The sequence below is a fragment of the Pteronotus mesoamericanus genome, unplaced genomic scaffold (genome assembly GCF_021234165.1).
Source record: "Pteronotus mesoamericanus isolate MK-2021 breed Mesoamerican mustached bat unplaced genomic scaffold, CSHL_Meso_final contig_116, whole genome shotgun sequence".
Classification (NCBI taxonomy): Eukaryota; Metazoa; Chordata; class Mammalia; order Chiroptera; family Mormoopidae; genus Pteronotus; species Pteronotus mesoamericanus.
Window position 1 is genome coordinate 16,344,569 of NW_026555027.1, and position 25,913 is coordinate 16,370,481.

Here is a 25,913-nt window from a genome sequence, read left to right on the forward strand (position 1 = left end):
CAACACCTAACCATCTTCTTTGCTCCAGAGGAGAAGTCCATGAGCAAAAGCAAGGCTCCAGCCAGTGTGAGATGGTATAATGTGGGAACTGATCATGTAGGTGGCAGAGCAAAACGGGTTGACTCCGTAGTTCTTCCTGAGGCAGAGGCTCATTTTCACTGGGTTATTTCAACTGAATTCTCAGCACTTGGTGCATTCTCATATGATCAAATTGCATTCAAGGTTGATACCATATTTTGTCACAAATAGAAATATCATATATTCTTTGTCTTATTGCTTTGGGAATAAGTGTATTATTACTGATGCTGGATGGTAAATCTCCTGAGAAAATAATCCAGGATTTAGGACTCTTTTTATGATCCATGGGTTCAAGGGCTTCACAAAGCAAAGATATGACAAATAGAAACAAGTAAGTGAAATAGACACCAAAATCCTCAAAATAGATTTGTAAGTTTTCATTATTCATCACTTGAAATTATATTTTAATCTCTTACTTTAAGGTAAGAGATCTAGTATCACTGAAATATCTAAAAAATATATATCCTAAACAATAAACAGTAAATAACAATGCTATCTTTTTGATTTCTAAATGTACATAAATATATATACATATATACATGTAAATTATATTGAAGATTAATACAACCCATATGTTTTAAACTCTTTCAATGAATGGTTATATGAAACAGCGCTATTAAAATTTTTCTCGATCTTTCCTAAAATTAGAATGCAAGCTATCATCTATTAAGCTCTTTATCATTTTTTTAATTAAACAGCCAAATAATAAATTAATTTTAAATTTTCTTCTATATAAAAACTACGGTTTTCTCATTTGGTAATAGAAATTATATGTCTCACCTGCCTTTTTTCTCCTTTTCCTAGTAAACTCTGAATTAAATGTAACTTTAAAGAAAATAATGTGACTAATTTATACTTTTACATCATTATTTTGCCTGTTTTTCATGTTCTTATTTAAATTTTTAAGAATATTATTATATATATACATATATTTTTCACAGTGTGACTAAAATAAATTTTTGCATTTCCAGACTATAAATCTTAACATATTTAGGCAAATTAAATATTTTGGAATTTCTTTACTATCACAAACATTTGTATGGTAGTTGACTTCTCCTACTTTAACTTTTATTACTTCTTTGTTATTGCTGTTTTGGTTTGTAATTATTATAAGATATATATTCATACAAAAATCACTTCAAACTTTCTCACTCTTTTCCTGTTCAAATTACATTTCCTTAAACTGAAAAGACATTACAAGAGTGTTAACATTTACTTTATCAGAGTGAATGAGACATTAAGAATTATCAACAGTAGATTACTCAGAAATTAATACTCTATAGTGCCACATGAATGCAAACAGACTATTTAAAAATAATGATGTCAAAATACTATTCAACTCTAAGATGAAATACTGCCCTTTGAGGCAACATGGATAGATTTTGAGAATATCATGCTAAATGAAATAAGTCAGACACAAAACATTAAGAACCATAGAATTTTACTTATATGTGGGATATTAAATTGAAAGCAACTAATGAACAAGAAAAACAAACAAAATCTTACAGACGCTAGCATGGTCTGTAAGCATGGTGGTTATGGGGGGGGTGGGTAGGAGTACAGTAAAGGGTAAAGGGGGCCAAATATATGGCAACAAAGAAAGATTTGATTTTGAGTGGTAGGCACACAATATAATATACAAATAATGTATCATAGAATTGTACACCTAAAACCTATACAATCTTATTAACCAATGTCACCCCAATCAATGTTATAAAAAATACTTTGTCCCATTATATGTTCATGCCCCCCTGTCAAATATGAATTGACCATAGAGACTAGGGGTTATTTCTGAGTTCTCTGTGCTGGTCCATTGATCTATGTGTCTGTTCTTATGCCAGTACCAGATTGTTTTGATTATGGTGGCCTTGCAGTATAGTTTGACATTGGGTATCGTGATACCTCCCACTTTGTTCTTCTTTCTCAAGATTGCTGAGGCTATTAGGTATCTTTTCTGGTTCCATATAGATGTTTGAAATATTTTTCTAGATCTGTTAAATATGCCATTGGTATTTGAATAGTAATTGCATCCAATCTACAGATTGCTTTGGGTAGTATGAACATTTTAATGATGTTACTACACAGTATATGCTTCCATTTATTTGAACCTTCCTTAATTTCTTTCTTCAGTGTTCTATAGCTTTCTGATTATGGGTATTTTACCTCCTTGGACAGATTTATTCCTAGGTACTTTATTTTTCTTGTTGCTATAGTAAATGGGATTTTTTTCCTAGTTTCTCTTCCTGATAATTTCATTGTTGGTGGACAAAAATGCCATCAATTTCTGAATATTGACTTTCTATTCCACTATTTTTCTAAATTCACCTATTAGGATGAGTAGTTTTTGGTGAAGACTATAGGGTATTTTATGTACACTATCATGTCATCTGCAAATAATTACAGTTTTACTTTCTCCTTTCCAATTTGGATGCCTTTTATTCCTTTTTCTTATCTGATCGCTATGGCTAGAACTTCTAGTACTATGCTGAATAAGAGTGGTGAAAGTGGACACCCTTGTCTTGTGCCTGATCTTAAAGGGAAAGCTTGTATTTTTTGCCCATTGAATATAATGTTGATTGTAGGTTTCTCATAAATATGGCTTTTATTATGTTGAGGTATGCTTCCTGTGTTCCCACTTGGCTGAACATTTTTATCAAAACTGGGTGCCAGATTTTATCAAATGTTCTTTCAGCATCTATTGATATGATTATATATTTTTGCCCTTCTTTTTGTTTCTGTGGTATATTACATTTATTGATTTGTGAATATTGTACCATCCTTGCATCCCTGGGATTAATCCAATTTGATCATTGTGTACGGTCTTTTTAATGTAGAATTGAATCTGGATTGCTAATATTTTGTCGAAGATTTTAGCATCGATGTTAATCAGAGATGTTGGTCTGTAATTTTCTCTCTCTCTTGTGGCTTTACCTGGTTTTGGAATTAGGATGATACTGAACTCATAAAAAGAGTTTAGGAGTCTTCCCTCTTCTTGAAATTTTTGGAATAGTTTGAAAAGGATAGGTATTAGTTTTTCCTTAAATGTTTGGTAAAATTCATCTATGAAGCCATTTGGTTCAGGGCTTTTGTAAGCCAGGAGTTTTTTGATTACTGCTTCAAATTCACTGCTTGTTACCAGTCTATTCAGGCTTTCTGTTTCTTCTTGATTCAGTTTTTTGATCCACACATTACTGATGGGCACTTAGGCTATTTCCAGCACGTGGCTATTTTAAATAGCACTGCTGTGAACATAGGGGTGCATAAATTCTTTTGAATTGATGGTTCAGGGTTCTTAGGATATATTCCCAGCAGTGGAATTACTGGATCAAAAGGCAGCTCCATTTTCAGTTTTCTGAGGGAATTCCATACTGTTTTCCACAGTGGCTGCACTAGTCTGCATTCCAGTCAACAGTGCCCTAGGGTTCGTTTTTCTCTGCATCCTTGCCAGGTCAATTAATATTTGACAGAAGGGCATGAGCATACAATGGAGTAAAAATAGCCTCTTCAATTAATAGCGTTGGGAGAACTGGAACAGTACATGCAAAAATAAATGAAACTGGACCACTAGCTTACACCATATACCACAATGAACTCAAATCGGATAAAAGACTTAAATATAAGTCATGACACCACCAAAGTCCTAGAGTGAAACATAGGCAAGACAATTTCTGATATCCCAGGCAGCAATATTTTTGCTGATATATTTCCTAGGGCAAGGGAAATAAAGGAAAAAATAAACAAATAGAACTACTTCAAATTAAAAAGCTTCTGCATGGCTAAAGAAACCATCATCAAAATTAAAAGGGAACTAACCATATGGGAGAACATATTTGCCAGTGATACCTCAGACAAGGGTTTGATCTCCAAAAGAGATAGAGAACTCATACAACTCAATGCCAAGAAGACAAACAATCCAATTATAAGTGGACAAAGAATTTGAATAGACACTTCTCCAAGGAGGACACACAGATGGTCCATAGATTCATGAAAAGATGCTCAACATCACTAGCCATCAGAGAAATGCAAATTAAAACCACAATGAGATATCACCTCATACCTGTCAGAATGGCCATTATCAATAAATCAACCAACAATAAGCACTGGTGAGGATTTGGAGAAAAGGGAACCCCAGTGCACCGTTGGTAGGAATGCAAGCTGGTGCAGCCATTGTGGAAAACAGTATAGATTCCCTCAGAAAACTAAAAACGGACCTGCCTTGCTACCAGTGATTCCACTGCTGGGAATATATCCTAAGAATTCCAAACCACGAATTCAAAAGAACTTATGCACCCTTATTTTCATAGCAGTGCTATTTATAATCACCAAGTGCTGGAAGTAGCATGAGTGCCCATCAGTAAATGAGTAGATCAAAAAAACTGTGGTACGTTTACGCAGTGGAATACTACACAGCAGAAAGAAAGCAGGAGCTCCTACCTTTTGTGACAGCATGGATGGAACTGGAGAACATTATGTTAGGTGAAATAGGCTAGACAATGAACATAAATGCAATACGACCTCAGCTATAAGAGGGAACTAATGAACAAAATTAACTAGTGAACAAAATAGAACCACAGGCATGGAGACAAGGAACAGACTGACAGCGACCAGAGGAGGGAAAAGAGAGGGGAACAATGGTGGGAAGAAAGGGAAGGGGCTAGACAAAGAACATGCATGAACGACCCACGGACATGGACAGCAGTGCGGGGATTGACTGTGGGAGAGGGGCTCTGGGTGGTTGGGGGAGGGAAAAGGGGGAAATTTGGGACAACTGTAATAGAACAATAAAAAATTTTAAAAATTAAAAAATATTTTGCAATTGTTGAAAGATACATTGTACGCGTTATAAAGTATTCTTTAGACACAGAGCAGTCACAATGAACTAACTTGGGTATAAGTATAAACTACTAGTTTTAGTAACAAAATAACTCAAGTAATATTTATCTAAATAGTGCCATTTGAATTCATCCCATATTCTTTTAATGATCAAAATGCGTCAGGTAAAAAATTAAACTAACTTAGGTAGGCAGGATGTGCACATAAATAACTAAAGCATATACACAAAAATAAACTTCTGCATTTGGGACTATTATATTTACTTGCTATTTTCTCGGAAAATTTGTAAAAGAAGTTATTAAGGTGACTTGGAAATATTTTTTACTAATAAACCCAAAATTTTAATTAATTTTTGATTATTTAGTTTCAAAGAACTTAGAGACAACTTTGATTATTTAATGTAAATTTTCACCAAAACTGTTTCAATCAGATAAAAGCATATGACTTGGGTTGGTGAACACACAATACAGTGTACCTGTGATGTGCTGTCAAATTGTACACCTGAAACCTGTATAATTCTGTTAACCAGTGTCACCCTAATAAATACAATTTAAAAAAAATAAATATTCTATAACATTTCAGTAAAATATCCTCATTTATAACAGCCCATAAAGCCATGTGTGTATTATACTGAACTCAAATTCCTTTTGTTATAGTTTAATTCTCTATTCTAAATATAAATAGCAATGTAAGAACATTATTCATTTTTCTCACCAACTATTTACTGAGCACCAGTGGATCACATAACATAAACCTTTGTCTATAAGCTTAGAATGTGATTTAAAAGACACGATTAATGAAATTAAAGGACTTAGAAAACAGGACTATATGAGATTATAAATGAATAGAACTAATATATATTCTAGTGGTTTGTAGAGACAGAGAAAGGTGGCTTGGGATAATTAAGAAAGGATTCAAAAATGAAGTAGGTCTTGAGCTTCATTTTATAGGATAAACTGAAGTAAGGGGAAATATTTTTAAAAATGACACCTAGTAAGGGATCTAAAAAGCTCCCTGTAGTCTACCTGGACTTAGGACCGTATCTGTATTACTGGCTAGCTCGTGTTTCACGGAGAGAGACTGAAGAAAGAGGCAGTCCGATCCAGATTGGTAGGTGGCAGGTTTCGTGAGCAAAGGGACTTACATACGAGGCTTGCCTCAGATGGTCACTAGATGAGTAGATCTCTGCACCCACCTGTCGGAATCTTAAAAGTTTACATAGAGGCCTTAATGGTGTTCAGTCACTTATACCATCTAGACAGTCCCAATGACATCTTCCTCTCTCAAGGCTTCATCCTTGAAAACAGTTCCCCTGTAGGAATGGTGGGCAGAACACACATTCTAAAGACAACAGAGGAGGACACATTCTAAGGACAAGGAGCTTATCATCACCTGGGTCCAGTTTGCAGGTCAACTAGTGGTCGCGTACTCTGATGAGCTCCTCCAACACGGGCATTCCGTGTGGTCCATTCACACAGCATGATCAATGCCCAGTGGTTCCCACGCTACTGAATAAGGCTCCACCTCGGCTCCCACCAGCTCTGGTTATTCCCAGAGGATTGCCAGTTCCTCCCTCCTGACCTGGCTGGTGGTGTTACCCCATTACCTATATGAACTGGGTTTACTAATTGAAGTTTTGGTGATTTTCAACGCGCATGTGCCAAGGCAGTTCAGTGACAATTTATTCTCCTCCATCTGCATCATAATAAAGGGATCATAGGAGCACTGTTGAAATCTTTCTACATGCAGTATAGTCAGTGAAGACTTGGGGGAAGAGCACAAAGTGAGTCCTCTGTGGCCAGCCAGACTTCCTTATCTTTGCTCCCTTATATAGTCAGCCATTCTGGTGCTCCTGTATTTACAGCTAGCAAACAAAGACAATGTCCATTCTGCTCTAAAACCTGTCTGTGGCGGTTGTAGTGAAGATTATGGTGGAAGGGATGGTAGGGCGGGCTGGCCAGTCTCTTTCTGGGTCCCGCCCAGAATTACAACACAAAGAAGGAAAAGGTAACCCTCTAACAAGACACCTGACAACCTTCTGTTTTTATCCTTCCCAACAACTAGTAGCATTTTTCCCATTTTCAGAGAATGGGAAACTATATTTACAGCAGGTGCATTTGTTTCCCCTACGGATCATTTATCATATCCTCCTTAATTTGAGTCATTACTTATTGATATAAAAAAAAAACCACTTGTTATGAAAACACTCCCTTTTTTCTAGTGCCTGGATTTTGATGTTGAAATTCTAGCATTCAAGGCTACTCATTCTGCATGCTCTACTTAAAAGTGCTATTTGGGAATCAAAGCTGATAGTGACTTCTTGGTTCTCTGCTCTTGCAGTGCCTGTCAAAGGATGGATAGCTCGGCTCACTGGGTGGGAGGTCACAGGCAGCGGGCTGAGAGAGCTACAAGGTGATAAAGACTCAAAGTGTAGATATGCAACAAAGAAATAAAAACACTCATTCACATGGAGAGAAAACACTCACAAGAAGAGTGGAGGGGAAAAAACAAAACTCAGGAAGAAAACAGAGGTCTGTAAAAGGGACACTTAATTTTATACTGAATTCAGGAGTTAACCAGTTCTAGGTTGGTCAAGTAAAAAACTGAGTAATTACCCTTAATTCCTCATTCTGCCTCCCTGTGAAGTCCTGCAACATGGTGGTGAACACCTGATTCAGAGGAGCAGGGAGCCGAGATACCATACATCTGCCCTTGGCAAGGTGTAAGGAAACTAAACAGAATGTAATCATTGGTGCAGAGATAGCTTTCCAAAACTACTAACTCCCTCAAAATGAGCATTCTGACGTCTTACCAAAGCACCTTGTTTTTTTTTTTATAAAGCCAAATTCACTTTGGAAACCTTTCATAAAAGCCTAGTTAATATCAAAAATGGGGTAATTATAACTTGGCTTTACAGTCATATTAAGGATGACAGCTTATATTAGTTGAACACTTTGCAAGTAGCACTATTATTATCCCCATTGTGCAGATGAGAAAATTAAGAAGTACAAAGTGAATCACTTTTTCAGGATAGCAAGTGGGTGATGAGCAGGATTTGAACTCAAATCTGCCAAATTTCAGGGTCTGCACTCTACACCATCACAGAGTCTGTCATAGAAGCTTATTTTGTAGGCTCAAATGTTTGCATGCCCACAAACAAACAAAAATTGCAAATAAAGTTTGCTTTGACACTAAGGGAATGTGAAGATATTTAGATATTTAATTTGTAAGTAGAGATCTAGGCTTCACTGAGTGTGTGAAATAATGTTGGGAATAAAACAGTTGTTGACTTATTTGCTGAAGATATTATTGGGGCTACAGAATCTAAATGTATTCACAGGGCACCACCACTAACTTGTGCACCAGAAAGAGTTTTCCCCCAGCACTAAGCAGCCATCGGCCTCGATGCCTGAGCCTGCCATGAGCTGGCAGGACTCCATGTTGTATCCAACCGCTCAGCCAGAAGGCTTCAACAACCAGCCACGTGATGTGAATTTTGAACACTTTAGAAACTAATTTGACCAGTGTCACCAAACCATAAGGACTAAGAAAAAAAAATCAAAGAAACTTTTAAAAATGGGACCATTCAATACCATTTATAGAAAAAGGAAAGCTCCTTCCAAATTACTTTTTATTTCCACAAAACCATAAACCAGTCATAAACCAATGATAAAGGTAATAGAAACTATCCAATTTGAACATTACTACTTTGTTGTAAATAAGTGAACACAGTTGTCATAAGTACCTGCAAATATAGAATTTATATGGAAAACATTATCAACATATCTTACAAAAAACTCTACACAAATAAATGTTCTCTGTCATCAGAAATAGAAGCAGATTATCTGCTCAGTAATCCTCAAATAGGACAAGGCAATTAACCACTGAGATACAAGAGAATTTGTATCTATAATTTGATGGCCTGGTCCTTATTGTGGTATTACAAATATTCTAAACATTTGTTCAGCAGCATTTAAACAATAAATGTTACAAGTCAGTTGTGTAGTGCAATGTAAAAACAGAGTATAACAAACACTATTAGAAATTTAGCAGCCTTCATCTCTTCAGTTACAAATTGGGGAAACGAAAATGAAGAATTCAAGCCTGTGCATGCATTTCAATCACAGCCTGAGCTGGAAGCAAACAACCATGTTCCAAATGCCGATTTTATCTATAACCAGGGAACATGTTTCTATGGAAAACATCATAAATTATGAGTGTTTGTGTACTGAGAGTGTGTTTTAAAAAGTGAGGTGTTTAGCTGTTCATTTTGGGTAACAGAGAGACAACAGATATTGTTTTGTAGTCTTGAGAAATTAAACACTGACTAATTAGTCTTCAGTTATTCGAAGTATGAATAATATGTCCAATGTTTTATCACATAGTACATTTTCTTTTCTAGAGGAAAACAGTAGTGAAGAACAAGTCATTTAAAATATTAATGAATTTCCCTATTAATGAAACAAATATAGCAAACACTTGAACACAAAATGGAATGATGGAATGGCTCTCTAAAGTTTGTATATACATATTACACACACACAGACTTCTACACACACAAATAAATATATACGTTTATACATTTGGCCATTTGAAAAAAGCACAATATCTATGAGAGTACCTGGCATAAAAAACAAAAACAAATAAAATGGCTATCTAAGAAACAGTAATTACAAAGGAAGCACATAGTTTAATAGTCTAGGAACCTCAATCTCTATCCTGCCTGTCAATTCACTGTGTAGTTTCAGGAAGAAACCATCTAAAAGCTAAGAACTGGTGTAATTCTTATCTTGGTCTAGGCATGCATTAGATTAGGACCCTGATTAGTGTGTCTGCACATTTAAATATTTAACCTGTCTCAGCAGTCAATTTCAAATCAATATTCCTCATTTTGCATTTCAACTTTTCTCTCTAAAGACGATCGTAGTCTCCATTTATATTTTTCATTCAACTCTTCCAGAAATCAAATAAATATTTTTCTTGTCCTCCTTAAATTTGAGAAAATTATCTTCCTGTCTAGTTTGGAAAAAACATAAAAGGAATTAAGTATACAATAGTTCCTTTAAAAAATTAGCTGCTTTTTGCATTATAACCTTCTGAAGGGCTCATTAGGTTTACACATTTTATTTTTGGAAGGGGAGGATAGAAAAGTATGTTTCAGAGGGCAGAGGAGGCTGCAAATACACATTTATTTTACGCCAAATCTTTCCCCTACCCCTGCCATATGATCCACTGCAGTCCTCAAACATTGTATCATGGGAGGCACATTGGTCTTCAAATTTAAAATAAAGCCTTCATTCAAATCCCACTCTGGACACTTCATAGTTACGTGACCTCTCTCCATCTCTTAACTTGTTATTTATATTTTTCAGAAAGACAGTAAGTGTGCATATATATAGATATTGAATAAGATCAAGTATTTCTTAGGAGATTGGCCAGGACCCGACCAGGTCACAAAGGAAGTTAGCATTCTCACCTACCATTCTTAAATAGAACTACCACATTGTTTCCTTTCACGGAGACCTGGCAGGGAAAGATGACTCTGTGGCCACCCATCCTGGCTTCCAACCCCACCTCTTCCACAGAACAGCTTTGTGAATGTGACAATTCTTTTAAACACTTAAAAATCTCTTCATATCCCCCTCTGTAAAGCAGAATCAGGCTCATAAGGAAGACTGAAGGATGAAATTAGATCACATACAAAGGATGAAAATATGGTATACTCTAAGTGCTCCATAAATATTGACTGTTGATATTGTTTACATTCTTTGTCAAAAAGGACCCATTCAACATAGCTATGGCAGCCACATTGGACTGCCTACTACACACTTATTGCCCTCCCTCATTCTTCTTTATTAAATGAACACTGAATTTGGCCAATCATACATGTCAAGGGAAGCAACAGAAAAGAATTGACTAGTCAAGGGAAATTTTGGTAATGTCATCCTCACCACTGACTGGTTTAGGGGAGTTCATATGAAACAATTCTAGCCAATGAAAATTGAGGGAGGTCTGCTGGATGACACACAGCAAACTTTTTTCCTTTATTTTTAAAATGAGGCCAGTAAAATAAATATTTATTTATCTTTCTTAATTTCAGATTTTATAGTATAAGGATGTTATATATGAACCTATCACAACCATGCTTCTTCCAGGAAGTCAAGAAAAAAACAAACAGCTACAACCGAGAAACATGAAATCCAAACCTTCCTCCAGAATGCTTCTTCCATGCTAAAATAGATTATTATTTTTAGGCCATTTCCAATTTGTTTTTCTCTTATTTGCCCCTAAAAGCATCCTATACAGATGTAACTTCATTATGAACGTATTCAGAGAATCAGCCACAAACTGATAACTTATTGAATTATTAATAATTATAGTGTTTCACATGAGAGAAGCCATTTAAAAATACAGCTTATATTTAAATATTAATGTCATGTATTCCTTAATGAATTATACTAACCTGAACAATCAAACTGCCCCACTTTGTAACCACTCTGAACCCACTGTCTCTAAATTCTGATCGTTCTCCATGTGCATTAATCTTTTAAGTCACTAAAGATTTATTCCCTTACTAATTGGTAGTCACTCACCTAAAGTTGGGGCCATTCAAAAAAAAAAAAAGGCCATAAATGGTAAAAACCTGAAATGGCAACTATTCCTAATGCTTTCTTTCTTTAGCAATTCCTTGCTACTTCAAAGGGACCATATTCATAGTCAGTGAAATATGTTTTAGAACCAAACATTAACTGAATTTGCATGTCAAGTCCTTTCTTATCAGATGCTATCTAACTTTTATGAAATTCAGATTCCACATGTGTAACATAGTTCAGAACGCCCAGGTATGTTGTGAATATAAAATTGAGGTAAATTGTATGAAAGACCCTGCAGGGTGACTGACATTTTTCATCAGAAGAAGACTCTCTCCTTCACCAAACTCTAGCCGGACACCACTGAGCCCCAACCTTGCCCTACAAAGATTTGAGCAGAACACTAACGGAATTTTTAACGGCTCAGCGGTGCATCCCTAGGACGACGCTCGCCCCCTTAAAGTGCCTAACTGAGAAAACTCGAAGCTGCCAAATGTTTTTTTTCTGCTTCTTCCACTCAACACCTGAAGTTAGGAACTAGTCCTTCAGCCCCTCTCTGCATTTTGTCATTTTTCGCTTCCCTGACGCTGCTGAGTTCCTTACTCACGTGCCACCCAACTCCCCCATTCTCCCTTTCCAGTCACTTCTGTACAAATCGAGCTTCAGTCCAGTTCAAACTGGTTCTTTATCCTTCTGAATATAATAACGTATCACGTTCCCAACACAGTGTATCGCTGATTAAAAAGTTGTTTTTACCACTTTAACTAGTATCTGGCCTTGTTTATCTTTGACACTCCCTTCATTCAATTAATTCATCAAATACTTACAGACAGGCACAGCTTATTGGAGCAAATGAAGCTGCCTGTAATCAAATCATTCTCTTTTACTGGGTGTCTCCTTCTCCCCTTGTTTGCATATAACTATGTAAGACTTTATCCCACCACGAGCTTTGACCCGCCCCCCGCACTTCCTCATTCCCTTTTGCTGATGAATTATCCTCCTTGAAACAAAAGAGTGATAGGTCTTGACTTAGTTTTACTTTCCTTTCTCAGTCTCAGTTCCCCACAGGACTTTCTGCTCAGTGAAAAGTCTTTCAGAGTCACAATTAGCCCTGTTTGGGGTCACAATTAGTTAAAGACACTTGACATTTCTTGCGACAACTTCTCTTCTCCCATCACACATCCACAGCCACCTGTGTCACCTGAGATCTGAGACTTCTAACTGAGGTACGGGGTGAGAGGCAGCCAAACAGGAAGAGACAAGTGAACGAACATTAACTAGTAAATAGGTCCCCTTTTCCACCATAGTCAAGAAATTTAATCCTTGGATTTTCCTGGCATGAAAAAATACAATCTGCTTTAAAAAGTCACCATTCACCAAACAAGCTCTGTATTAATGCACATTGTATAGAGGAGGGTTTTTTTTTTTAATAAAATGCTTCATTACAGTAGAAATGGAAGAGGTACTTGAAAGAGAAATGCATTAGCAACTAAGGGTGTTTCATAATTGCTCAGAATTCTCTACTCGCTATTATTTTGATATGATGTCAATACTAAAGTTGAATATTTTATATCAAAATATGGCGGGGACAGTTTTCAGTAGAGCATAGAGAATAGCATAATGTCATTTAATCACCTATGCTGAGTTTTGTTTCTAAATTGCAGACCACATGCAGCCTCTGCAGAGGTAAAATGCATTAGGATGGGACTTGTGAGGGGGCTCTGAGGTAAAATGGCTCACATGGATAACTAATTAGAGTGATTATAAATTATGTGAAATCTGAGGGGAAAATTGAAAGTTAAAATGGATGAACCAGGGGCAGTAGTAATATCTTTAATTGCAAACTGTGATTCAAGTTACAAGTGACATTCTCAATGATGGTAACATTAGTGGAATAATGGTAGGCAGACACATAAATAAATGATAAAGAGATTCTGGATTATCTAAAAATGTATCCTATCCAATTAAATGCTCTTATTACTGAAGCCAGGCCCAGAGAACATCATCAAATCATGACAAAACATAGCTAGCTACCAGGCAAGAATGTTTTGAGGTTAAATTGAATTTTATTTTAAAAAAATGAGACAAAATCTAAGCACCTACAAAAAAAAAAGAGGTAAAATAATTCTTACTTGTTTCTCTATTCATACAGTTTAGAACTGGCTTCCAATAATCATTGACTGAATAATCAACTTTTAATTAACCCCAGGATTACCTTGATTTTGAGGACTTTAAATACTTGCTCTATTGGATATATCAGACATTCACTGTTGACAATGTCTAAGCTGTTTAATTTTACTACTATCAATGTGTCTCCCTCATATATCTCTATACATTGAAGACTTTGAAACCTCAACTATGTAATCATCACCTATGCCTCAGATAAGGCTTCAAAACAACAAATCTTACAGCAAGGTTTAAAAGTCTTTTTTATTCCCCACCTAATTTGTTTTACAGTACAGGAGACAAGGGAGATATCTTTGCTATTCCTCCACAATTAAATGATCAATGTGATTTGATCATTGTATAGATATTCATATAATTTTAAGACCTATCACATGTGTGACAGTGATATAAACAAAATGTTTAAAGTAAATACCCAACCCAACATGTAGTACATATCCAGCAAACCAAATATTTATCCAAAGTTGAGAATAATTATATTTTTAAATAGTCAGCCATTTTTTTTCTCCTGTGGGTTAATATTGAAATATTCATTCAGCACAGATTTGGTAAGTATCTATTATGTTCCTGGAATACACATATGAATTTACAGTAAACACGTTAATCAGGTACATTCTACTGAATGGAAAGCCATCCTAGCTCTCATTGGCGTTCACATGGAAGGTCATAATACAATGAAGTTTGCCATGCAGAATTCAATATATTACCATCTTCGACTGGATCTCCAATACCTTGCACATTGACAGGTATGTAAGTAAGCAATTAACATGTATTTGTTGGAAGAAAGAAAGATGTTTTCAGTGATGAGATACTTGAGCTGAGTCTTGAAGAAAAATAATAGCAATTATCCAGGCAAAGAAAGGCAGGAAAAGTATAAGATGCATGGGCTGCGTAGACACAAGGTCCAAGTCCGGGGACACCAGAAATGGCACAAAAGTGTTTGGTGAGCAGAGTAACAGGCATGTGGTGGCAACAGCGGGATTGTGCAAATAAACAGAAGCCAAAGTCTTAACAGTCCTAAGTCAGGGACTCCCAAATAATGCCCAAGAATTAGTATGTGCCTGTAAACAGTCCAAAGGTAACTTTGAGGAGCAAAATGACATGAAGTATGTACTGCAGTATGGAGTTAGTTTTGAGAATTGTTCCATAAGTATGCGAAAAACATATTTAGGTAAAAGCAGAGAGGCCTTAAAATAAAATGTGATGTATCTAGAATAAAATATTTATATCAAGTCTTGGTCCTACCATTTTTTATGTTTTTCTTCCTTGGAAAGTTTTTTTCGCCTCTTTGAGGTTCAGGAATAGCATCTACCTTTCAGGATAATTGTTAGACTACAATTATAGGTATTTGATCAAAGTAAATAAATTTAAAAAAATAAAAAAATAGTTAAATACCATTGACCAGTACTTTGACAGAGTATATGGCATATAGTTCATGCTGTGTTTTAATCTTCACATAATCAACATTTAGCATTTCTTTTATGGATGACACAAAGATACCACTATGTTATAAAAATGCAATTACTTTGGTCAGGCAATATGTTCAATATTTGCAACTGGTAGATAGTAATATTCAGAGAGAACTTAAGTAGAGCAAAATATAAAAGTCATCAGCACGACTAGTATTGTTTTTAGAAAACTGGTTGGTACAGACAAGTTACAACAATAGAAAAACTGTCCACAAACCTGGCATACAAAGAACAAAGTACAAGTGTGCTGATTTTCTTAAACTGGGACTTACTCTCTCACACTACGAGGTAGGTCTTGGCCATATTACATTGGTTTATTCTACAAATAGTGACACTGATGTGTAAAAAAAGTGTCCTGTAAAAAATTTCACAATTTAGCTCTGGCTGGGTGGCTCAGTTTGGTGTGAATGCAGCCCCGTACACCAGAAGGTCGAGGGTTCCGTCCCCGGTCAGGGTACTTAGGGGAGGCAACCAATCAATGTTTCTCTCTCCCACTGATGCTTCTTTCTGCCTCTGTCTCTGTCTCTCTCTCCCCTTCTCTCCCTTCATCTCTCTCAAAAATCAATAAACATATAAAGAAAAAAGATAAAAATATCATGGTTTATGGGAGAAGAGCAGATAAGAGGTCAGAATATTCAAAACCTCTAGACATGTGTAACCAAGCATTAACAAAAACTGTAACAATCTTAAGTAAGATACTAGCAGTAAAATCTCTCCTGGCATTTGGACCTAGCTTCTCCAACATCTTTTAAGGTGCAAGGCCTGAAGGGCATTCGCCTTGCAACAAAGCCTACGATCCAGGGTACAGCTTTTAAAAATAAAAACAACAAACAAGTCAACAACCACATAATTTTAACACAGGAGAAACTGACTTCCCAGTTTCTTCAGCTACACGCTCAGTGTTGCCAGATACATTATAGTGGAAATCAAGATGGTTCTTATGAAACAAACTAATACTTGCACAACAGTAAGGCACTTGAGTTGATTTTTCATATAATTGTTAACATCCTCACAGATTGCTAAGGCTTCCTCTGTAATTGTGAGAAAGCTTGCTCTACATGACTTTAAAAACTGAGCTTAAGAAATCATATAGGTATGAACATAATTCTTGCATCATCCCCCTATTAACCAATAATGTATAAAATAAGATGCATCAAAGAAACACACACTGAAGCAGAGAAGACTGAATCATCTCTTAAATGCATCTGATGTTCATTGGCTATAAATTTGGGTGTCAGCAACAGAACATACTTAATAGCTCTAGGAAAAGCAAGTGTGATTTTTATCGGGATTAAGTGATATAAGTGAAAATGCCCAGCCCGGCTCCCACATATAGAGTGAGGGTTCAAAAAGATTAGGTCCCTTGGATACTAACAGAATATTTTCAACTCTATAGATGCAATATTGAATTTATTTTTTGTTTTAGTTAGCTTTTTTTTGGGGGGGGGGGCTTTCTTTTAGAAGTTGTCATCTTTAGTTTTGTTTTTGAGTTTCCCAGAATAAAAAGGGAAAAAAAATGCAGAGAAGCACAGAAAATAAATGAAGAATATATAATAAAAGCAATTTTTACCTATATGCTTCTGCAATTTTACCTAAAATTCAAGACATGCTGCATACTATTAGAGTACAACTGGGAATGGAAAATGAGATAAGGAAAGAAGGTAAATACAAAAAGAGAAAAGTTCTTAAGATATGACAGATAAGCTGACATTTCTCTCTAGATTTTCCACAGATACCTCAAATTCAACATGTCATTTGAGAAAATTATAAAGAAGAAAAGAAACAAAGAAAAAACTCTCCTAAAGTAGTTGTTTTCTTTATTTATTTCACTATGTCTATTAAGACATAACCATTTTTCCCATCAAACAGATTTAAATCTTTGGGCACCATTTCCCTCCAATGTCACAAATCAAATGTGTTACTAAGATCCCTTAATTATTTCACAGAAGCATGAGTGATGCCCACATATTTCTCCCCAACCCCGGCCCACCCACACATGGTCAGTAGATTTAAAATCAAAACAAAACTTTAATCATGTTATTTTCCTCTCCAAAAAATGGATCCCAAAAATCTACACAGAAAAGTCAAACTCAGCTTGGCCTCAGGGCATTTCTGCCTCCCATTTTCACCAAATATTTCCATAACTGAGTCCAACAACTCACCTTCCAAACCCTTAACTTAATTGAATTAGATTATTACTATTCTCTCAACACTCCTTGCTTTCTTGCAACTTGTTCACTCATTTCTCTCCCTCTTGGGTTATTTTCTCCACTTTCTCTCACCATGCGGAAACTTTGTCTGAGTCAGTGAGTGAGCAGGTGGTGTCCGGGTTAAAAGCAAGTCTTTGTACATGTCTTGAGTTCAAATCTTTGTTTCCTGCTGTGCAACCTGAGACAGTTACTTCAGTTTTCTATGACTCATAGCCCTGAAGTGTAAAGGGGGAATAATAATATGCTATTAATAATTTCAGTGTTCCTAGACATATTAAGCTAGTTAATACATGTAATGTACTTACCAAAGAGCCTGGCTATTAGTATGCTATACTTCTTTGGCTTTATAAATTTATATTTTTTGTCTTCTCCACTATCAATGTTGAATTCTATGTATGACTCATTTTCCCACACACGCATTTCACACAAATACATCAGATATATTAAATTGTAGACATTGAACTAGAAGTGAGAAAATTTAATACTAATTCCAGATAACTACTAACTATAACTGATATACAAAAATCTAATAATTCCTCTGCACCTCAATGTTTTCATTCATAAAATAAAGTTAACAATCCTTTGGATTCTTAATGATCATTAATTATAAAGCGGTTAAAAGCACTTTGAACAAGTGATCTACACAGTTATAAAATGCTGGCATTATATTTATTTTTGAGGCCTGAACAAGTATTTGTTAACCAATTGACAAAATAACACAATTAGGTATCATCAACTCTTTGAGCTGAAGCAATGATAGCTTTTTTTTTTAATCAACAGAAAAATTTGGTGTTCAGAGACCAAAATTAAGAGTTTAGAGACCAAAACTCTAGTTATTAACCTTTTACTTTTCTATTTGACCTTTAGTAAGTTGGTTATCCTAATTGTTTGCCCATCCTAAGCCTATTGGTTGTTGGCCCATAGACTGGAGGTAAGACACAAAAAGAAACCCCTTCTTCAATGCCCTTTACTGCCATCTGCTGGAAAACTGTGACAATAAATATGCATTCTTTCACCGTGACTATGCATGGTGCCCCCTAGAGTTGTTCATCACACAACCAATAAAACCATTTTTAAGAATGCTGCCTAATTAGATGTGTGAGACACCACAGACATGTAATAAATGTTTGGTGAATGAGTAAATAATTACTGAGCCACATTATCAATGAATTAGATTGTCTATCCCAACATGTTTTTCTAATCACAGAGCACCTTATAATGATTTTGAAAAACTGAATAAATGATATGTTTTTAAACCACAGGCAGATTTATCTGTATACATATTACACCAAACATATAAATAAAGTCTGGCTTAGTGGGGTTGACATTTTACAAGATGTCTACACATATCTATAATCACAATTGCTTTTCATGGCAGTACAGCAAAACCAACTAGGCAGACGTAGTCACATCAGATTTTCAAATAAGCAAATAATGGTTTAAGTTGCTTGTTCAAAGTCAAGAGACTCTTTTTGGTCTAGGTCTTCTGATTTCAAATGCAATGTTCTTTCCCTTTCCCTACTAGTTTTAAAAACAAAATGCAGCCAAGGTAATTTTGATCAATTGGCCTGAAATTCTCCAAACTCTCATCTGTTGATTTTTATGCTAATAGATACTCTCAAAATTCTCCATCATCTCTCTTAACTATTGTTAGCGACATAAGTTAATAAGTGAAACTAGAAAGTACTCTGTTAGCTATTTGGTGTCTGCATTATTTTTATAACTGTAAATAGTTAAAAATTATTAAAATACTTTAAAGAATTCCATATAAAGCACTTTTATTTGCTGAACAATTAAAAAGAGCGTGGCTCTATGAAGTTCAGGGATATTACATTTAATAACAGCATAAAAGCACTGGTTGCATCTTAAAGTACTCTCGTATCAGATAATTTGGAAAATTAAAACTAATTTATAATCTTTTAAATAGGCCTCTTTTCAATATAATTGGGATAGTATACAGAGCACAAGGAATTTAGAGTGGAGGTCAACAAAACTGGAAAAACAAAGACACTCCCCTTACAAGAATATTAAACGTATAAAATTAATTTGCATATACCAACACCCAGTGGATTCATTTTATTTTGGAGCCAAATAACAAAAGCAATTTAGAATCGCTCCACCACTTATCGAGCACTTTCTTCATGCTCTTGAAAGTTCACTGCTATGAGAGATGACCCTGAAAACAGATAAATTAAAATCATTTTCCAAATGTCAAAAGCCAGAGAAAGCAGCGGAACTAGTTGTCGCCGGCCTTCAGACTGACAGCCCTGTCTCCCTTCACGCGCCTCCCTCCCAAGGAAACAGACAAAACAAATCCCCTTCTTTGGCTTGGTTACCAGCCTCCTCTCCGTTAGGTCATTTCTCAGTCCCCTAACAAACTAGATCCATGTTTGAAAGAAAGCTATTATATTTACTAAATTATATGAAGTTTGACTTTCTTCTTGTGCTGAAGGAGGCTCTTTTGTGCTATTAATTGTTTTCTAACAGGATAGCACCTCTGGGAGAACATGAGCCGCCCCCGCCCCGGCCCAGTATCATTACAAAGACTCACTGGGCAGCCGGGACCCACCAACTTCCCTTCTTGCTCCCTAGGCTCCAATTCAGCATTAGAGCTAAAGTGACCAAATGCTCTGCTTAACTCCTTTGGCATAAAGCAGGGAAGGAAACCCTCTAGGCTATCCACTAACAGTAATGATATTAATTTACATAGCCTGTCTTCTCTAAGGACAAATGAATATGGTGTTGACTCAACAGACACCTAGTAAAAAGAGTCCGCCCTCAAAGAATTAGACCAGGGTAGCTTCGAAAATGGATATGTAACACTCTACACAGAAGACAGGTTTGTGGAGACCTTCTTATAGACCTGACACTAGTAGACACCCACACACTTATACTTTATTTTTAAAAGGTACACTTTTCTAACGAATGATGACTTCACCATAAAGCACTTCCCCATAGAGAGTAAATATAAGAGTAAATATAGGCAGATGCATATAAGCCAAGTCACTAACTAGGTCATTTACCCCTTCCCCCTCTCCATGATTTTGGCTTAGGTAAGTGTTCTAACTGTATGGTTGAACTGGATTGAGAGAGGAACGGACAGATCTGTTCTTACCTTACATTTTTCATGCAAAAATGCTTCTATTTTATATATGTGAACACCCAGTAACAGACATTAAGCATACTTGGGTAATTTTTTAAAAGAAGATTATTTTAGAAGTTAAAAAGGCTTCAGGAGAGCCACACATTCGTACTACAATTTGGGAATTTGCATTTACATAGATCTAAACAGCAAATACACTGTGAATCACACACTCAAGTTTTCACTTGAGATTTGTGATGACAGAGGATGTGACCAAGTTTTGAATACAACGGAAACAATAATTGCAGAAGTTAGAGTTTTAGAATCTCCTTTCCATTGACAATTAGATTCAGATTTGACAATTAAATCCCAACCTTACTTCACTAGATATTAATCTTGCAGTGGGAATAGGAGGCTTCTAAAGAAGCATTACTGCTACAATAGAAAAGCCTCTCTCCAGAGTAGAACAATAACGTTGTGTTGAAATTTAGAAATAGAACTATTAGGTCGTGTTAGCTAATTATGTTATTGGCATCCACTTAAGTTAGACAGTTTTTCATTTCTGTCATTTTCTCTGTTCAACTGCTGCCGTTCAAAACGTTTTGACTACTTAAAAGGGAATACATCATCGTTGCCTTTCCCCAGTCTAACTGCAAACCACTTTCCAAAGCAATAGCTTCAATCATGCTTCATAAAATCCCCTGCAAGTGTATTGTTGGAAACATAAATCAGCAAGCTGGGATTTCAGTATGTCTAAGGCAAGCCCAGGGATCACTGACTGGAGGCTTTTCCATGGCCCCCTTTATAAAAGAATAAACAAAATTATGAGTTCTACTAGATCTATTTAAAAAAAAAAAAAAAAACTACTCCCAGTGGTATGTCTGATACCTGCTGCTACATCCTTAATTGGAGAACAAAACACTAGCATAGAAGAATTGGACTCCCGGATCCGGCTTGCTGTTTCTAAGCATCTCTGATTTCATTAGGACACACGTCACAGAAGTACTACATGTTCCATTTCACAGAAGCTAGGTCTCTCTGGTGGACCTCTATGCCTCTGTTGAGAGTCATGCATTTTTAAATTGTAGTAGATAGAGAGCTCTTTAGAACTATGCTCTCCTCCTTCCCTGTTTTAGTACAGTGAATAGGGCTCCCCTTCCGTTAGGCTTCGGTCTTAGAGCTCCTCTTTATATTGGCCCTGCATTCTGAATTATAAATATATGAATCTCAATTTCAGATGTACGTTACATATACGGATTTGAATTATATATGTCTTTGTATACTGTTTAAACATTCCTAGATTTCCCCTGGGCGCCCAAATTCCGACACACTTAGTGTCTACAACGGTAAATTCACAGACTCCACAACTGAGACATTTTTCTTCTGCAAATCAGTAACAATGTAATCATAAGTCTGCATAAACTTGCTTCCTGTTATGGCCCCATCTTGTTCCACACTATCTATACTTGGTTAATTGCAGTGGTATTTTAACTGCAATTTACAGGGACTGCTTCTTGTTCAGAAATACCTGTCTCTACTCTAAATGAACAGTTAAATATAATTTGCATCTCTCCAAAAATTAAACAGCATACTTATAAAGCATATATTGATTTTTGCTGTAGTAGTGATTGAATAAACCGATTGGGCTAATATTAGCTTCAGGTGGACATATCTGCAATTTTGCTATGACTGAAATTTTGCATACTCTATTATTAAGGGAAAATGAGCAGCACCTGACCAAGACACTTTACAAACTATAGCAACATCCAGTGTTTGAATTCTGAACATAAGATCTGCATCCAATCGTGTTTCATCAGCCACTAATGCTATAGCTTCAGGAAGGAGAAGGGCAGAGAAAGAAAGGTTTCATATCCAAAATGTCAAGCCCTGCTGAAGAATGATAGAAGGACCAGTGAGTGTGGCAGAGCAGAAATAACCATTTCTAGGCTTAAAAATGGAGTTCTACCACCCCCTGCTGGACCATATGTCATATGCAGAAGAGGCTAAAAAAATGCTTAGAATTGAATATAGTGGAGATATTTTAACTTGTCTTATAATTTATTTTTCCTCAAAAAACAATTTAATGCTATGCAAATAATGTAACATTCTCTGCAGTTATCACACATCACAAAGTCACTGCTATTTTCTTTTTCTTCAAAGACTTCCACCAATGCATGTTTTAATATGTTGTGTCCCCAATTAAATGTGCAAACTTGTCTGGATAGTTGAAAATGCCTCCATTATGATAAATATGTTTTACGAGAATGTAAACTACCTTTAAAAAAAGCAAAATAATTTCAAATCTACCTCTATACAAACAAACAGAGGTAGCTTCCACAAATTCTCTCTCAGGTTATTCTAGTATGCTATTCATCTTTTTTTTTTTTTTTCTTAAGAAATAAAATCTACCACCAGTTCTCCATTAGCTTAAAAAAAAAAAAAAAGAAAATCCCTTACAGGTGTAATAACAATCTGACGTTATATAAAATTTCATCCTTGATGTATTAATGGGGGGGGGGTGAAAATGAATGACTGCAACACATCCCTAGTTTTATCCATTTGCTTTCTTACACACAACATCCACGGCCCCTCTCTCCTCTTAGTTTTCAACAGAAATAAGCCATCATCGTTCACTTCATAGTCAGGAATTAGGGTCTTGAGAAAGGAGGGGTGTCTAAGAATTGCATTACTTGCACACAACACATATTTCCCGAACGAGTTTAATGCTGACAGTTTTTGCTGCTTCTGTAAAACAGCATTGTTCTCTTTCCTTCCGCAACCAGATTTTACCTGTTAATACACACCAACATACTCATCCCATTTTTGATAATGAAACCAGAGAAAGCCAAGATCCCAGGGAGGGGTGGGGGGAAGCAGTTTGCCTTAATCTTCTGCTCCTGGATGCCCATCTCCAATTCTGTATTTTCTCTTATTTAAAATACAGATGCAATTGTTAGCGGCAGCTAAAAGAAAGAGCGAACATAATAGCAACAACAGAAACTATAACTTTAGTTCTTTCATTTAAATCTTCTTGTGCCTCCCTCTGCTTCTCTGGGTTGGGTGGAAGGGGGAGGGAAAGTAAATGCAATAAAGCACCACACTCCTACCTTGCCCGCTACTGACAAGCAACCCGAGCAAGTAGAAGGAGAGGAGGAGGCTCATGTTCAGGACGTGACACCGGTGGACACTTCCAAAGTTATTAAGTCCAGCCTGGAGAGAGAACCTTCCGCTGCCACGGCCGCCTCGGCTACAGCTGCCGCCACTCCCGGATGCCCCAGCCGCCCGCAGCCCGCGCGCTCCTCCTCGCAAAGTGACTGCAAGCTCCGCTCCTTGCCGCACTATATCCAGGCAGCGGCGGCGGCGGCGGTAGCAGCAGCAGCAGCAGCATCGGCCGCCGCGACGGCAGCAGACCCGAGCTGGGAGGGAGGCGGGGGCGCGGGGAGGGGAGGAGAGGGGAGGGGAGGCGCGGCCGAGGCGTATCCCTCCGCGCTGCACGGCAGCCTCTTTCGCGAGGCGCGCGACCCCAGGATTCGTCCGCAGTCGAGCTCGGAGCCGCGGGTTCGGGTCCTGGTGCCTCCAGCTAGAGGGCCAGCCGTGACCGCGGTGGCCGGAACACACCGGCAAGTGGCAGACCTACTTTCAGCCTGTCAGCCATCCGTACGCTGACGGACGACCCTGGGCCGAAGGGGAAGGGAAGCCTGGAGTTCTAGCACCGCTGCCGGCTGGTCCGCGGGAGTCGATACAGATGCTGATGCTGATGCTGCAGGCGACCGCCTGGCTCCGCGCTCCCAGAGCGCCCGGGCTTATCGGGAGCGGGGGCTCCGGAGACGGGCGGCGTATTCTGCAGCTCTCACTCCTCCGAGCGCGTGGGGGGCTGGGGGAGAGGGTTGTCTGTCTCTCTAGGCCCTCCTTGCTGAAACCCTTCCCCAGGCTGCCCTTTTCCCACGCTTTCTAGTCTGCCTCGGCAGCAGGGAAGCAATTGTCCTCTAGTGTCTACACTGCCTGTCTCCTCGGACTCTAAAGGGCAGGCGGAAAGAGACGCACGGTGTTTCTTATCCATGTTGACCCACTGCCGTTGAGAGCAGGTATCATAAGGAAGAGTGATCGGGGAGGGGGCAAGATTTTGGAAGGGGCTGCATTAAACTCGTCTGCCCGTGTTAGCCTCGTCCTTGGTGACGTGCAAAGTCTTCCCCAGACACACTCAGCGGGCTCTGCCCTGAGCCCCGAGCGCACAGCACTGGCCAGGTCCCCGCGAGGGGTGCTACGAGGAAACATACAGAGATGAGTTGCGAGGGGGTCTTTCCCTCTCTCCCATAAACACACCTGCGTGTTTGTGTGCGCCTGTGAATTGAAGTGATAAACCTCTGGCAAGCAACTAGAGCTCTCTCTCCTTTCCTGAAGGTTGGGACATATCATTATTTCTCCAGGAAGGATAGGAAAATGTTTGTCAGTTTGATGTCAGACCTGCGGCAAAAGCCAGCAAGAGGCAGCATCCCTGTCCCCAGAGCCCTTGCCAGCCAACCAGGATCACAGCCACAGACGGGAACTGACAATGGGTCCTTTCGTCTGCACCTTCGTTCCGGTTCCTTCGGACACAGAGCTGCCTCACCGCAGCCCCAGGGAGGCCCTTAGTCGTCTCCTTACCGGTGGGGTCAGGAAAGTCAAGTCGGAGGGGATAGAAATATAGTAGAGCTCGCAATCCAGTCCTGCGTCCCCATACACTCACACACCTGATTGGCTGCAGGAATGTAGGTTTCATTGCCTAAGGGAAGCCAAGGGTAAGAGAAAAACAGGCTGACGTGGATAGGACATATATCCCCTGTGATATGTGCTCCCCAGACAGAACACAGTCTTCTTTATGTAGAAGATTCACTCACTTGGCATCCTGAGTTGGGGGCGGGGGGCGGGTATTGCGAGAGTGAGAGGCAAAGGCAGCTCTTAACATACACCTTGGCTGAACTCTTCTAACCAATGACGCCTCAAGACTTCAGAATCAACTCTTCCCTCTTGATTTCATAGTAGCATATTTAGGACTACATATATTGATGAAGTTCTTTTGCCAAGCTTCCCTTCCCACACCCTTTTCTCATTCTGGGAAGCAGTAACTTTGCTTTAAGTGAACTCACAGTCCTCCCTCTGCAGGAAAGGGTGGACAGCGCAGATTTATAGGTGTGAAGGATAAATGACTCCTTTATTTTCACCAGTTCTTGATTTCTCTAGAAAGAATCAAGAAACACCACACACGCACACACATACACAGAGTCACAGAAGAAAGTTGAAAGGATACTCCCTATGCCAAATAACCTCTTCACCACAAAACCTTCAGTTTTCAATGTGATACCATCAGTGGCCAAGTGCATACCAACACACACGTTCCTGGTAATCTTCATAATATCTTTCTTCTCTTTATTGTTGGGAGTCAAATTACTTTTCTCTCAGGCAAAGAGGAGAATTTGGTACCCTTTGA

General features: G+C 37.8%; 1 protein-coding gene across 1 annotated transcript in view; it reads right to left on the reverse strand.

Annotated features, from left to right (window-relative positions):
- The window catches only part of NCAM2 (neural cell adhesion molecule 2), a 422,854-nt gene extending 399,039 nt beyond the window's left edge, over window positions 1–23,815 (reverse strand). Inside the window, exon 1 of the mRNA XM_054579597.1 lies at window positions 23,554–23,815. Within this exon, the coding sequence (XP_054435572.1) occupies window positions 23,554–23,608 (55 nt within the window). The 5' untranslated portion in view covers window positions 23,609–23,815. The remainder of the gene's footprint in view (window positions 1–23,553) is intronic.
- Between the last annotated feature and the right edge of the window lie 2,098 nt (window positions 23,816–25,913).